Here is a 16,383-nt window from a genome sequence, read left to right as displayed (position 1 = left end):
AGAATTTTATTACATTTATAAAACTTGAGGACCCTGAATACTTTGAAGGTATCACCTTTTCAGCCCTCAAGAGATGAGGAGTTGGTCCTTAGGATTTTTCACATAGGGTTGGGGTTTAAAAAATTATTTTATTCAAAGAAAAGATGGTCTATTTTCATATTATAGTGCCTTCATTAAGAGCTGACTGCTGGATTTTGGACACATTTTTAACATTTGTTGTTTGATTGCAACTAGCTCTCCTTTTTGGAAAGCAGTCCCAAAATCTGTGAAATCTTAAGAGCTGCTTGTTTTACTGAAAGTAGTGCAATGAATTACTGAACTAAAATTGATGAGAACTAATGGAAGTGCAAGAGTGATGTTAAGTGGAAGATTAATAACAAGGAGTGGGAGCTGACTTCAAGTACAGGGATTCTGCTGGCAACCTGTGGGAAGGCAGCCACGTGCCTGAGAGCAATCACCATCACTGGAAAACGTGTGTCCGTGTTTAACACAAGACAAATTTTAGAGTTTGATTTATTTTTATGTTCCTTCAACCTAATGAATAATATAACGTAGACCAGAGCTCTGCTGATGCAAGCTGCCAAGGATTAATTTACATCAGCCAAGACCTTCTCACTTTATTAATGAGTTTTAAATGTAATGTGTTTGTGTGGATTTAAGAGCTATGTGAGTGTGGTAGCTATACATCAGTAATTCACAAGCTTTTAATGTAATTCAATTAGATTGGAGTCTCTTTCATGTTTAGTTTCTAGTATTTGTGTTTTTACAAGACCTTCATATTTATTTATGGGATGTTCACAAAGTGTCTATGTGGAAGTGGATTACTGTGCTCTTTTTAAAAAATCAACACTTATTATCACCTGATGCTAAGATTTTCTTCTATAATGTCATGTTGTTGGGGGATTTATGCATATATTTCTTTTCATTTATACATATGCATATATTTCATGACTAGAGCATGTAGTTTCATCATGATGGTTATTTTTGGATGATAAAAGAGATGGCTGACAGCTGAGAATACTATTTATTTTCTTTGGATTAATTATCAATCTAACTTTTTTCCCCTTGGTGATTTGCATAAGACTATGTACCTGTTTCATCGTGGAGGATCGGTGCCCTCTTTATATGCAGTATAAGAAGCAGATGGATACTTTGGCTATCAGTGGATGTGTAGTCCAGACACTGGACAGATTTGCAGCTCCTGTTTCTTCTGTTATCAATTCTTGAGGAGTCTTCTGCATTTACTGCACATTTTGGCATTTTCAAATTGATTTGGATTTTTGTAACTCACGTTTTCAAGTGACAGTAATGTAGTGATATTTTCAAATCACAGTAAACAGAAATACATAACACAAAGTAATCATATAAAATAAATTAATAATGTGCAGTGAGTTTATTGTTTGTATATGTTAGATAAAGACTGATGCCTGAACAACTACTTTTAATGTAGTGATATTTTCAAATCACAGTAAACAGAAATACATAACACAAAGTAATCATATAAAATAATGTGCAGTGAGTTTGTTTGTATATGTTAGATAAAAATTGATGCCTGAATGACTACTTTTGATAAGTCAAAGGAATAAAAATAAAGACAGAATGGTTAATGTTTGTTGATTCCTTTCAGAGAGTTAGAAGCCAGGTTCTTAGTTCTGTCACTCTGGGGGAACTTTTTCTGTCCACTCAGTGGCACGGTGAAACTCTGCAGGAGATTTAAAAGTACTTTGAAAAAGAAAACTTAGACTCTAAGGAAGAAGTGGCAATGTGTAACTGTGTTGGAGGGGTTCAAGTGCACTACTTTCAACAAACACAAGCAGGAAATGTATTTTAGCAATCAAATTCAGCAGCGATCTCCTTAATCCCATTATAAGTAGCCTTTAAAAGGAAATGTGTTTGTAATGTGAAATCTCTGAATAATAGAGAACAAACAAAAATAAACATCCCTCTGGGCTAAAGGACGTTCTTTGTATAAATGTAACACCTGCCTAAAGAATAGAAGCAAGCTTTACTTTACCATACTTGGTATATTAACAGAAATATTAAAAAATTTTGTTCTTAAGTGTTTATTTAAACAAAAGAGGATAGCTTTTTCTGGGCAGTAGCAGCTGGTTTTGCTGCCAACTAAAACATCTTACAAATTCATTTTCTAAATAAACATTTTAGGTTGAGCTCTTTTGTAACAGTTTTAGCAAATAAACTTGAAAATACTGAGAAACTGAATATCGATTTTTTTCATGGCAATTATTTGTTAGTGAATTCCCATTGCCTTCTGAAAGACATACGTGAATAATTTAAAAGTTATACAAGGGTCATTAGTGTAATTATTTTTTTATTTTAATTAAGTTATGTATCTGTTCTGTTTTGTTTTTAAAGCTGGAGATTAAAATGAAAATAGCAGAACGCAAGTTTCACGAAGAGAGACTTAAATTAGAGCAGAAACATGATGCTGATGTTCAAAAGGTAAGAAGTAATGGTATTTTTTTCCAAAGACAGTCTACAAAGCAAAATAAGTCTGATTACAATAAATAATTAACAGTTGTGCTTTAACTTCTTCACAATTGCAGTTACTGTTCCTTTAAAGTAAGTTTGTAGGTAACAGTTTGTATAAGCTGATAGGCATGCAGAATATTCTGTGATAACATAAACTTAGGAAGGGAAAAAAGCTTTCAGAAAGGAGATGAAAATAGAAGGTGGTTTGTTTGTTTGAACAAGACAATCTATTTTACCAGCCTAACAGCTCCTATAGATTCATGTGCTGATGAAATCATAAAGTTGCTTTTTTCCTGTTAGAGGGAAAGCACTTCTATTATAGAAAAATAGGAACAAAAATACTTAAACAAATTCTGTTTCCATGATCAAAATGCAAAAAGTAACAGGAAAATAATGAAACCTATTGCAGATGTCCCCAGTAATACAGCAACAGGGTTTTTTCTCATGTCTGCGTTTTGACACTGTATCTTAAAACATAGGCTGGTCAATAAACACTTTGTTATTTATGTTATTACATTGTTAAAGCTGTATGTGGCTTTTAATTCTTCACAGCAATAAAATGACACCAGATATACTTCCTTTGGGTTAAGTTGGATTTGTCTTTACTGCGTTGTATAACACCACTTTTGGGAGGATTACAAAAAGACCATCAAAGACCATACTGTTACTTTTAATACCACATTTTAAACACGTGGGGTCAAATTCTGCAAGGTCCTAAGTGCCTTCTGAAGCCCTCTGATCCCAGGAGTTACATGCTCAGCATCAGGATTGTGGTGACTTATCCTCCTGTAAGCCTTGCATTGCTGAGCACCTCTGTTTTGTTTCTCAAGCCTGAGTCACAGCCACAGAGGAAGTTGGTTGACACAACACTATGACACATCAAAGCCTCTCGAAAGGATGTTAATATTTGGTCAGGTGCATATTTGGCTCATCTGTTCTCCAAGTCCGCAAGCACAACTAGCTAGAAAAGCTCAAAGTCTAAAGGAAACAGCTTTGTGAGAAGAAGAAATAGTTTAAATGCTTTCTCATCCCTTGAGTTATCATCCTTTTCTAACTGATGTTAGAATTCCATCTTTTGAAGTAGTTTAATAACATTGGATATTTTAGAAAAGGTTAAATAGTGTCATATTAATCTTTAAAGACACAAAACATTTAATGCAGATGGAGTGATATTGTTTTAAGATGAAAGCTCCTGTTTGATGAGAGTTTTGGAGCGCTGTTATACAATTTCTGTGACTTTAATGTTTATCTTAAACATGAAGTTTAAATTAAAAAACTATCTCAAACTGTGCAAATATTTGAGCTTCCCTCCCCACCAATCGGTGTGTACAGAAATGGGACTGTAGATCCACCTCATATACCTGCTCTACTCCAACCCATTGTTTCTTGGAATACATGCAAAGAATTGCATTTAGTGAAGTACAGAGGAGCTTAAGGAAGGTCATGAGTTATTTAAGTATTTCTTAAACCTGCTGAGAATTTTAGATGCAAAGCAAATGTGAAAAGGGAAACAAATCCTTTCTATTTGCAGTAGTAGCACCGTGAAGCTTCCAAACTCAACAAAAGCAATGTTTGATTTGCCCCAGTTTAAAAGGAAACAAAAAGACTCTCCCCTAAAACTCTTTTTTAATCTACTCTACTGCCTACGTTTGTCTGAATCCTCTGTTTATGACTTGGCAGTCTTAGCTGTTAAAATTACTTAGATTGAATCACTTAGTCCTGCAGTATCTAAGCACTTCTCAAAGGCAGCTCCTTTGACAAGAGATCAGTGTATATTATTTTGTGCACTCATTGTGGTTTTGGATTTTTGGACTTTTGGTAAAGTATTATGAATTTCTCCTTTCCCTACAGATTTTGAATAGGAAGAATGACGAAATAGAGGTGTTGAAGTCCCTCCACAAAACCAAACAAAATGAAGCTGAGGAGATGAATAGAAAACTGGAGAAGAAAGGTGGTTTTTATCTTCATGGTGGTTGTTTTTTGGGTGGTGGTGTTATACTGCATCCTTCTTGTGGCTAGGGGCTTATGTGTTCCTTCTAGGTGCTGATGTCCCTTTCCTCTTCATTTGCAAGTCTTGACCTCATTTTGCCTTCAGATTTTTAGAGGCTTGTCTGGTTGTCTTTACTGTCCAGTTTCCAACCCAAATTTTCCAAGAGGCAGTGTGATCTTGTTATATTTAAGAAAGGTTTTATGAACGTCACCAAAAAAAAGTTTCTTTGATGATACCAAAGTATTTTGACCACTTATTTCAAACGTTTTGGAATTGCTGGCTCAAGGTTAATTTATTTTTACATTCAGTACATTTTAACTGAACCACAGTGTATTATTTATTTAGGACTCTTGCAGCAAGAGATTTCAAACAGGAGTAGTAGTCCTGAATATGCCGTAAGTACAAAACTTGGCCTGAGTGTGGCTTGTCAGCATTTTGTGAATGTTAGTTTCTTTTAGAATTCCTTGGTATCTGTTTACACTATGGACTAAACCACAATGTAAAATAATACACAAGTTTGGGAACCTACATACAAAAGAGGGGAGAGTTCCACGTGTATTGTTTCCTGCTCCTTGGCAATGTAAATTGTCCAGCAAGGGATCTGTGCTTCTGTTGGTGGGCTGGCGGTTGTGATCAGCTGTGATGGGTTGTGTTCAAGTCACCAACACTCTTGCCAGACAGTGAAAACCATCAGTCACTTTTGAAAACTGGATATCTACCTGCTTTGTTTACCACAAATTTCGTCAGACTGTGAATTCTTTTGCAATCACTTGCAATTTATGTTGGGAACTTAATTTCCTTGTCTATCTTGGTCATTCAACCTTCACAAGAATCTTTCATCCAAAGGATGCACATAAAATCAGGTTGAAAATGCCTGTTTTCTTTGGGTTACAGAATTTTGTTGATGTATATTTACTGCTTCAGTAAGGAAAACTACTTAAATATTTTGTAAATAAAGTAGAGAAGAGAGAAGGCCTTGTGATATTTTGGTGACACAGAATCAAAGTCCTAAATTTTAAAGGAGCACATGCATTAGGTATTTTCCAGAGCCAAAATCCATCAGAAGCCCAGGTCAATTGGAAAAGTGCTGTAATCTGATTGCATCTGTTGCCAACACTGAAAAAAATCCCAAAGGTATCTCTTGAATGGTTGTTTATTTTCCCATTTTTGACAGTTCAGACCCTTGTTCGAGAGTCACAAGTCGTCAGAGAAGCAAAAGAGAAGCAGATTGTGGAGTTAAAGAAGATGTGTGAGCAGAGCAATGATTCTTTGAACAATGAGTGGGAGAAAAGGGTAATGAATAACACTTGCTTTCTTTGAAAGACTCCTACACTGTGTATCTGGGATAATGCATTTTGTCAGTTAAAAAAAAAAAAGGAATATTGTTACTCTTAGTGATATTTTTTTACACTGATTATTTTTCTGGAGTAATCTTGCAAGAGTCATTTTGCACCCCCACCCCCACCCAACTGGCCACGCTGTCCCTGGGGTTCATCTGACCCTCGTGGCAAAGCTCTGGGTGTATTAGGGAAGTGTTTATTTCTGGTTGACCTGAGATGGAATTTTAATCACAGTAAACCTGCTGCTACCTGCTGCCACAGTGATTCCTTTGAACTGGTATTTTTGCATCGGGTCACGAATTCTTCAATCGTTTTTATTTATTGTTAGGCTTGAGACAGCAGCAAAGCAGAGAGAAAAGCATCTTTATTCAAAGACAGCTTCACCCTTGTCCAGATTATTGTCAGTATTTGTCTTGCTTACCCCTCTCAGGAGAGGGAGGGTCACAAAAAGGGCAGAACCATCTCCCTTCGTAGACATGTGCCATTTAATTTAATTTTTTTGCAGCCCTTCATCTGGAAGTGTTGGTTTTAATTCTTGTCTTGCAAGAGATAAATTGTAAATCTTGTCCTTTGTTCTTAAGACCGTGGGGCTTCAGTGTTAGGTGGGGTTTTTTGTTTTGATTAGAGAAGCATTATTTTTAGCCCAAGGTCATCCTACTTTGTGTACTTACCTAGAAAGTGCTGGTCCTACAGCTGTAATTGTCATCAGTGGTGCCAGTGTGCAAATGAGAAGGCAATTTAAAATGCTAATATTAATTTTAACTTCATGAAATTACAGAAGTAAAATCAGAGCATGTATCTTATGGAAAAATGTGGGTAGTGGGAAGCATAATGGAAATACAGTAAAAGTTAACAGTGCAATATTTTTTAACTTTATATACTGGTAATTCTGTGTATTTTTTTTCCTTTGAATAGATGTAGATTATTTGAATAGACATTGCTGACAATAATGGAAATATTACTATAATCTGATATGCAGGAGGTAGAGACATTCCCAGAATTTTTAGGTTTTATTTATATTTTATGCACCTGGGGATTAAATATGAATTTATTTTCCCAGATTATTTTTAAAAGACTTTCAAATTCAGCAGTTCTTTTGAACACCACAGTATACACATGATACTTATAATTTATTAGCATTCTTACTGTTTGGATGAAAAAATTTGTTAAGTTACTGCATACTGTTAAAATCTGTTAAAAAAATGGTCCAGATTCAGTCACCTCCATGATTTTGCTGGTCTGTGTGTTGTAGAGAAAAATCTGGTTTTGCCAGTTAACCTCATTTTAGTGGTGTGCTTAGAATGATTTTTGTGTTGTACATTGTAGCTTTCTTCTTCAGCTGTGAAATGAATTTTGTAGAAACCTGAGAAATACATACTAGCTGTTACCCAGCCAATACACCATGCAAGTTTAGTATGCTCATTTGACATGACATTATTCTTCACTATCACAGAGATGGAAAATTTAGATTTGAGGCTGCTTAACTAGTAAGGGAGGCCACTGGTGTTTAGAAGGTAAATCAAGGGTTGGTAGTGACACAAATAATCCTTTCAGTAGACAAGTAGATAGTCAGAGCCCTCCAGCTTACCTGCTGAGAGGCAGATGAGCTGGCACCTTGAGTGTCTGCAGAGGGTATTAGTGTTTCTCTAATAGAAATTAGTTAGTTTTGTGCAACAGTCATTGGTGTTCAGGTCACTATGTGGACAAACAGAATGGCAGAGAATGGCAAAAAAAAAGTACATGTTTTAGTGTTCTGTACAGAAGTTAGGCCTGCTATACATTTTTAAATTATAGAGATTTTTAAATAGACTTGATGGCCTTGAAGGTCTTTTCCAATGTAAATGATTCTATGACAAATTACCACTGTATAGAATTATAGAATCATTCTGGTTAGAAGAGACCTTCAAGATCATCAAGTCAAGCGTTAATTCAACATGGTCAGGTCCCCACTGCCCCGTGTCCCTCAGCACCACATCTCCATAGCTTGGAAACCCCTCCAGGGATGGGGACTCCACCACTGCCCTGGGCAGCCTGGGACAGGCCTTCAGAGCCCTTTCGGGGAAATTTTTACCTAATATCCAACCCAGACTTCTCCCAGGACAACTTGAGGCTCTTTCCTGTTGCCCTCTCTCTCGTTCCTTGGAGAGGTGACCAACCCCCACCTGGCTCCAGGCTCCTGTCAGGAGCTGTGCAGAGCCAGAAGGTCTCCCCTGAGCCTCCTTTGCTCCAGGCTCAGCACCCCCAGCTCCCTCAGCTGCTCCTCACCACACTTGGGCCCTAGACCTTTCCCCAGCTTTGCCCTTCTCTGGACATGCTCCAACCCCTCAAGGTCCTTTTTGGAGTGAGGGGCCTTCCCCCCTGAAGTAAGTCATAGGGTCATAATAAATCTATTCAGTGAGATATTGATCTAGTTTTGTTATAGAGAACTGAAACCTAGCCTGTGCTTGTTAGTTATTTTATTTATATACTATCATAATTTAATACTTATAAATGCTAGTTTTCTATGCAATTTATTATTAATGTTTTTTGTGGTGCAGCTTCACAACGCTGTGGCCGAGATGGAGAAGGAGAAGTTTAATATTCGGAAGAAGCACGCAGAAGATATTCAGGAGCTGCTGGAGGACACCAGTGCTCGCCTCAGCAAGATGGAGGAAGACTGTCTGAAACAGAAAAAGTCAACTGTAAGCTTTCCCTAGTATGTCATGACAGGAAATGTCTCTTACAAATTTCCTGCATTTGTGCAAAAGTGTACATAAACACTGGTGGGCTGTGAAATGGGTTTTGATAGTGCAGTGAAGTGATTCTGTCTAAGGAGAGAACTCTGTCCTGGCAGCCAGTCCAAGCAAGGATAGATTTCCCCCTGGATACGATTCCTCAAAGTGCAGCCCTTCCATGGGTATTACACACATACATATTTCTATTGAAGGATCCCTTCTAGCAGTTTTGCTGGTTTTGATTCAGGTTAGCAGAACTTTTGTCTCTCTAGGTTTGTAGACTATAAAAAAGGATTTCTATAGTACATCTATTTTCATAGATACATGTGACTTCTTCCTTACCCACCTACTCTTCAAGAGATCAAATGTTTCTGTTTGATTAAAGATCAAGTAAAAAGGATTTTAAAAATAATTATTTTATTACTCTAATTTATTGCTTTTCTTTCCTAGAATGATTACAAACATGTAAACAGGTGTAATCTGGATTTTGTGCCTGCCCTCTAAACAGTATAAAGAGCAAAAAATTAACATTTATCCTGAAGAAAGCATCCTGTACTTTTTATCAGGATGAGTTATGAAGAAAATTGAATGAGTGAAAAGACAATGTCAAACAAAATTTATTCCTTTTTTTAAATGCAACTTTTGTTAATAATTAGCATTCAGATCATGTCATAGGTAACAGTAAATACAGAGAAAAATGGACACAGTCTGTCAGCAAGATTGAATTTAAGAACCATCAAAACTAGACAGATCTTGCTGAGCAGCTTCTGATTTAATAATTAAACAAGGTAGAGTTCAAGGCAGGGCTTAAGATGAAAGACTAGACTGTCACTGGAAATTAGTTTTCTTTTTTTTCCTCTCTCTCTTTTTCCCTTTCCTGGTTTGTTGCTTTTTTTTTTGTTGGTATTTCAGAGTTTCAGGTTGTCATGAATGCCATTACTGTTAGCAGGTGAAACTGGCTGAGCAGTTTAACTAATGCCATGGAAGTGACCAGCAGGGTTTGTGCATTGGACAAGTATTAACTTCCTGAAGGGGCAGGGAGGAACGACAGTACTGGGCAGCCTGTTAAGGATGAATCTTTTTTTTTGCATGTCTGTTTGGTTTGTTCTTTAAAAACAAACCACCCCCACACGCTCGTATAACAGTTCTGTGAGGGCTGGGACACTGAGATTGCAGATGTTTACATTTTTATTTCACATTAATAGAGGGTGAAAATACTGTTGCACTTCCCCCATCTTCAAATTTTTGGTAATATAAAAATAACTATGATATATACATCCTGGAAGGACAGCTGTGTCTTATTTTTTGAGTCCAGTCTCTTGAGGAATTCTTCTAGTATTTCTGTGCATATTAACATAAATTTAAGGAAGAATGAGAAGTAGTAGAGTACTCTCATGCTACCTACCTGTTCATTCTGTCAGTTTAAAAATTGTTTATATTAGGAGATAAATGTCTGGGAAAAAGATACAACTTATGACAGATGTTTGTAATTTATTGAAAGGAAATAACTGTAATTAAACAAATGATATGGAGAAGTGGATTAGGGGAAAGTACACCAGTGGAGACTGGAGGAAAGCACCCTCAGTCCTGATAGAGATTTGCTTTATTCCTTTGGACACCACTTTCCTTCTCTGTGTCACTGTTTTCCAGTAATAAAATGGAGCTGATATACTTACCTTACAGGATGATTGGTGAATTATTTAATTAATACTTGTTAATTGAATTGAAACACAACTAGAGAGCATTTGCACTGTTGATGTAGCATTTGTATTATAGTCAACCTCTTAGATCTTCCAAATTCATAGCAGATATTACTCTTATTGTTTACATCCTCGGATGTGGTTTTGCCAAAGTGTGCACATAAAAGACAGTTGTTTAAAAACTATAATTCTTTAGCAACTGAAGTGCATTTCTCTTTGCTTTAGTTTAGAAATTTGATATATCTTTTTGTCTGTAAACAAATGATGGCTGTAAAAGTACTCAAAATACTTTCAGCATGAGAAAGCTACAGTTATCACTGAGTGCTACACAGTTTAATATGTTTTCTAGCTGACTTTTATTGCTGCTTTTCCATAATGATCAGCTATATATACATATGTAAATTATAAATATCTTTGTGTGTATATGGGGTTTGTCCCCCAAATAATCTCTCCCTCATCCAGATTGTACATATTACTAGTCATAACACATGTTGGTTAGTGGAAGGTCTAAAAAAGCTTTACATGTATTATCATCCATTAGAACTTTGCACAGAAATATCTGTTGGTGACAGATTTGTAGTTCAAAAACCAGTTGCACATGTTGTGCTTAGGGGAGAAGACAGGTTACTTTGAGTGGAAGGGTTAGACATCCATATTTTGAAGATTTATTTTTTTTATATACAAGATAGAATTCACTGTCATGATTGATGACAGCTTTGCTTTGTAACTCTTGTGTCTCTGGACCACCAAAGAACCTTGTTGCTCTAGGCTACTGAGTAACAGCAGGGATATGCTCTAATTTATTCTGGTGTTTTCTCAACAATGACCTATTCTTTTAGGATGAGACGGTCAAAGACCTGGAGGCCCGTGTCCAGCAGCTGACTGTTGAAGCTGAAAATAATAATTTACAGCGTCAAAAATTATCTCAAGAAAAGGCTGATGCAGAACAACGTTACCAGGCGGTCTGCTCTGAACTTCAGGAAATGAAAGCAAGGTAATTAAATAGCAGTTGCTGGTCTTAACGTTGGAGAGTATTGAATTTCCAAAAGCAAATGTTATTAATTTAATTTCAAGAACTTAGTGAATGGTAATTGTCGTTAGAAAATTGTCATTAAAGTGTACTAATTGCTGTAAAACTCATTTTAGAACTGATCCAAATGACCATTGTAAGTTGTATGTTATTCTTCCATTATTTCTAAGCATTTCATTCTGTTACAATGGGTATGTGATACAGGCAGACCTGAATACTCTGTAGAATTGATACTGAGCCAGGTAAGTTGCCAAAAGATGAAAGCAATTTGTATATTCTGTTTGCTTACTAATTGTAGGCACAGCTCACTCCAGAAAGAGATGGACCACATTATACAGGAATATGAGAAGAATATTCAGCAACTACAAAGTAAATATGATGTCGATATGAATTTTATAAAGCAGGAACATGCTCTCTCTGCAGCTAAGGTATGCTACCATGTATATAATAAGCATTAAAATCTTTGGGTTTTAAGTGATCTCCTCAATATAAAAGTAATGGTTATGAATAAATCCAAGGAGTGATTCCATTCCTGAAGTTATTCAGATCCTTAAGATAAAATAAAATAAAATGGGGATTTCATTTTTTGTTCGCAAATTTGACTGAAAAATCATCTGAAGTTGACTGACAATTTTGTGGGGTGTGTATATGTGACATAGGCATGGTATTTCCAGAGCTGATTCAGATAACATACAGTTAATATATTAGCTGATTTTCTTTGTGCCTCTCTAAAAATTCTGAGTACTAGAGGCCATCACCACTCTTAAAGTCTTAATGTTTTCATAAGGTTTCTTTAATATTTTTCATAGAAATAAACTGCCTTACAGGCTTCTTTACTATGGAACATAATGTCAAATATACAGGTGTTTCAGAAATTATTTTTAAATTCTGCAAGTGTACCTTGCACCCACAATGTAATAATTCTGGTTTGTTTCTGTAACATTGATATCTACCAACATGCATAGGTAGATATAAAGTATTTATTTAATATAATCTTCAAGTGAAATAACTGTAGAAATGGCTCAGTTTTTTTTTTACCAGCTGCCAATCTTTAGAATAATAGGACAAACTTTTTTTTTCTGCATTTCTTTACTGCCATTCTGGAAGCTTTGATGATACTTTACTCCATTTAATTTACAAGGTATTTTTTTTCAGTAGTTAGTGCCAAGGTTTTTTTCATTATTAGGTTTATTTTGCAGTTTTGTTTCCATTTCTAAGTTCACCAGATGGACAGCAGTGACATTCTGGAGCTGTAAACTCACACAGGTTTGTTTGTTGGTTTTTTTTTTACCACAAGCTGATATTTTTTTCTGATTTCCAGGCACTCTTTGAGAAATGAATTTAAAACTGCAAAAAATGTACCTGTAGAGCTAATAAGGAATGCAATACAGAAATTCTTTTTCTCTGTTATATCCCTGCAGGCATCTGATACTATTAAGGAATTACAGCAGAGTGTGTCTCTATTAAAACAACAGTTAGAAGAGTCAGAGCATCAAAGACAGCAACAGCTGAGGGTGAGCCCTGAATTTCTTACTCGAGTGACCAGCCCTTTTCTACTTTTTCCAGTGATTTTAATGTTTAGATAGCCATGCTAACATGCACTTCTATATAACATCTTTATAGGTTTTTCATAGAAATATATAAAATGTCATCTTATACTTAAAGGTTAATTAAAAAGTGTACCTAACAAAGATCATTTCACGGGTAAGAGCAGGATTTTCATGAGAACTTTCTTGTAATTCACATGTTAAACCAGTATAAATGTGTTTCAGTGGATTATAGAGAAGCATGGCAAAGAATGACAAATATCAGGGTTATTTTTTCCTAAACTGAAACATTTTTAAGTTTTAAAATTGTTTCTATTTTTGTTGCTATTTAACAGTTCAATTTAATATTCAGTCTTCCTATGTGCATTGAAATTAATCCTCCGTCAGGATAATGAGTTCCACATCTGTATCATGGATCAATCTTGTTTGAGTTTTGGCATCTCCTTTTCCTCCTGTGTCTTTCATTTCACAGTTGGTGTAGTACAGAGTGGCATTTTAATAGCTCAGGAGAACAAGTTGTTTTTCTGGAGAAAACATGAATCATGACTTTTGAGATAGTTTTGTTGTTTGTGGGTGTTTTTGTTGTCGACTGAAGTGTTTCGTATGTTGAAAATGTTTTAAATGATGGTGTAAGTGGATTTTTAATTTTTATGAACTGTTCTATATATTAGCAAGTGTGTGTGTTTAATGACTGCTTTGAAAGGAAAGAAAAATGTCATTTGTTTCTTTAGAAAACCCACCTCTTCCTTTGCAGGATCAAGAATACAAGCTTCAACAGGACAAACTTCACTTGGAACGTGCATATGAAAAACAGGTAAAGTGGTGAGAAAAACCCCATCCTATGGACACTTCCAATTCTGTTGTGTAGAGAAGAGAAAGGTTTAAATTCTGAAAGCCCTACAGAAGTAAATTTTGAACTCCAGGCATTTCACATGAATTGGAAAATTATTTGGACAAATTCAAAGGAGAATTTAAGCACAGCTATTTCAGCACAGAGAGATCACCTCTGACTTTAGGATCCTGTTGCTGAATGGTGGAGGCTGAGAGAGCATTACCAAACAAGCACTACTGTGAGCCTGTCCTGTTTGTACACATTTCTTTTGTTAGCATCTGATGTGAACTGCTGTTGGAGAAAAGGTAATGGATTAAATTGAATTTAGCCTGACCATACTTCTTTTTCCCCAATATAGCTTTATTCCATACTTTTCCACAACTGGGATGTATTCTCTATGTCAACAGGCATTGTTTATACATCAGAAGCTTAAATTAAAAAATATTTTCATCAAAACCACCTCAACTTAAAGCATTTTACAAATACCATCTGCTCTTTCAGACTTTAAACATGAATAGGTTTCAAATTAAACTTCAATTTTAGTGTTGTTATATGTCAAAGTCATGGAGTGTTTAGGGAGAGGGTGCATTAGATACCTGCTTAAGTAATAAGATGTGTTGTTCAAACATATAATTTCTACACATGGCAAATTTATGTAAAATAATGAATTGTGATTGTAGCTACTTGCCACGTGGTAATAGCATTTGCAGCATGAATTGTGAGTTTTTGGTTTCAGTTAGTACCTTTTGCTGCCTTGAAATCAAATACTTTTTCATTCCAAGATATGTTTTGGTCTAATCCTAGCCTGTATTTGTCTTTTTAGACAAGTCATGGTTTTCATGAATGTTGGCTTCAAGAAAAGCCTAGAATTGGAACAACATTGCAGGTCAAAATAAAAATATTAGCTTAATTTGGATATCTCTTAGCTATTGAAGTCTAGTGGGCACTGGTGTATTGCAGTACTTCACTTCCTCTGCAGATAAGTACAGATTAAATGTGTCTGGTTGTTTCCAGGCACTAAGTCCAAATGCCATAGAATGACTCAAATTTACACCACTGAACTTTACCATTCTGGGTGCATCCTTATCACTTTTCTGCAGCAGTGCCTGCCCTGTGTGAATCTTGAATGAAGTCTGAGGATCATTTGGGTGAATGGTACTTGGCATGGGCTCAGAGCATGTCAGCAATCACACTGCACCAGTCAGCACAGATATTGAAGTTGTAACTCTATCAGTAAACAAGAAAACAGAGCCTTTATTTTTAATAGCTGACTTTACAGCAGTTTACCTATTCATAGATGTTGATGTAACTGTGTTTTTGAAATCAAATCTCTAACAACAGAGGACAAAAAAATGTGTGAACTATCTATGGATAGAGATCCATAAAACAGTGTAGATGGGCCCATAAAATACTAAAGCAAGCTTGCCTTGAAGTAAAGGAATCGTGAAGTCCCTGCTGCAATCTGTTCACTTAAGGACCTACCCATTATCTAATAATCTTTATTAGGCTACAGTGGCTATTGCCTGCTAGGATATTTCAACATCAAACAAATGATAGGTAGTAACCCTAAATGTCACTGTTTGATTCAATGTGCTTATCTGCTGGCTCAGGAACCAGTTAGGCTAAATGGTTTTACAAGCAAAGGAAACACCTGCTTTTTATAAATAATCTACTGCTTGTTTTCCAAACATCCAGCTCGAAGTGTAAGAACAGTGTCAGATATTCCTCAGAGCCATTCTCAAGCCAGCTGTTAAGTATAGATCACTTTACTGTGTCTGGTGATACCTTCTCTACTCTCCAGTAGACAGCCCATCACTTTGGAGGCTCTTTCAAACCAAGTATTCAGACTTTCATGTAGTAAACACCTACTTGGAACTGCTTACACTAGAGAATCTCAAAATTTGTCTTTTCATTGGATTATAGTCTTATGCTCCTGACTATAGGCTTCTTGAAATGTGTTGTTTTACTGTAGTGCTTTAATAGCATGGAACATTGCAAATGCTTGTAGGGGAATAAAGGATTTCCTGTGCTCCCCATCCAGCAAAGAAAATCAGGCTTAGTACCTCACCTTGTTACTCAGGCAATCCTAAAAGCAAAACAAAGCCTTGTATTTAATCTGCCTTTCGCAAAAAATACTATGAAAATCCATGGTTTGGACCATGCCTGGGAGGCTGCCAGATTTAGAAGCTGCTTTCCTCTCTTGATCCAGAAGTGCCAGAGAAAAGAATTCTTCATAAAAATGTGCACTCCTGGTAGGTGTGTTTAGGAAGTGTGAGCTGCTTTTCAGTCAATGGGGTTTTGTGACTATATCACTTTGTAGGGAGAGAAGCAATTCCTCAGATTGCTAAGATATGTTCCTTGTGAGGTCTTGAAAGGTGCCATTTCTGTTCTGCATTGATTGAATACTAAAAGGAATTAAAATTATATTTCAAATTTAAATGCTAACTAAAATATATTGGGAAAACTACAAACTTTTAGAGGAGAATTAAAGGGCCTCAAAGGTTTTTTTTTTGTAATTGAGACTCTTCAGGATATTTACATAAGAGGTCAATTTGTCTCATTTTTCTATACTTTATACACTTGGAAATGCAGTTTGCTGGAGGAGGTGGAGAGGAAGAGGGATAAACAGAGAGGTGTAGGGACTTTGATGTTAGTAAAGATCTTCTGTGTACTGAGGCCATGTTTAGTGATGTGGAAGATTTTTATACTGCAGGATTATTCAAAGTGAAGACATACTGAT

The 16,383-nt window shown here is 36.0% G+C and overlaps 1 protein-coding gene across 1 annotated transcript in view; it reads left to right on the top strand.

Moving 5' to 3' along the window:
* Nucleotides 1-16,383, top strand: part of CEP112 (centrosomal protein 112kDa) — a gene marked incomplete at its 3' end in the record, with an annotated part of 166,492 nt that overhangs the window by 30,659 nt on the left and 119,450 nt on the right. Inside the window, exons 8-15 of the mRNA XM_008941196.1 lie at nt 2,374-2,460; nt 4,342-4,441; nt 5,655-5,773; nt 8,358-8,501; nt 11,074-11,228; nt 11,563-11,692; nt 12,686-12,778; nt 13,566-13,625. Of these exons, the coding sequence (XP_008939444.1) occupies nt 2,374-2,460; nt 4,342-4,441; nt 5,655-5,773; nt 8,358-8,501; nt 11,074-11,228; nt 11,563-11,692; nt 12,686-12,778; nt 13,566-13,625 (888 nt within the window). The remainder of the gene's footprint in view (nt 1-2,373; nt 2,461-4,341; nt 4,442-5,654; nt 5,774-8,357; nt 8,502-11,073; nt 11,229-11,562; nt 11,693-12,685; nt 12,779-13,565; nt 13,626-16,383) is intronic.

The sequence above is a fragment of the Merops nubicus genome, unplaced genomic scaffold (assembly GCF_000691845.1).
Source record: "Merops nubicus isolate BGI_N331 unplaced genomic scaffold, ASM69184v1 scaffold1085, whole genome shotgun sequence".
Lineage (NCBI taxonomy): Eukaryota > Metazoa > Chordata > Aves > Coraciiformes > Meropidae > Merops > Merops nubicus.
The sequence above is the reverse complement of the archived record's forward strand: the minus strand, read 5'-3'. Positions and strand labels throughout refer to the sequence as shown.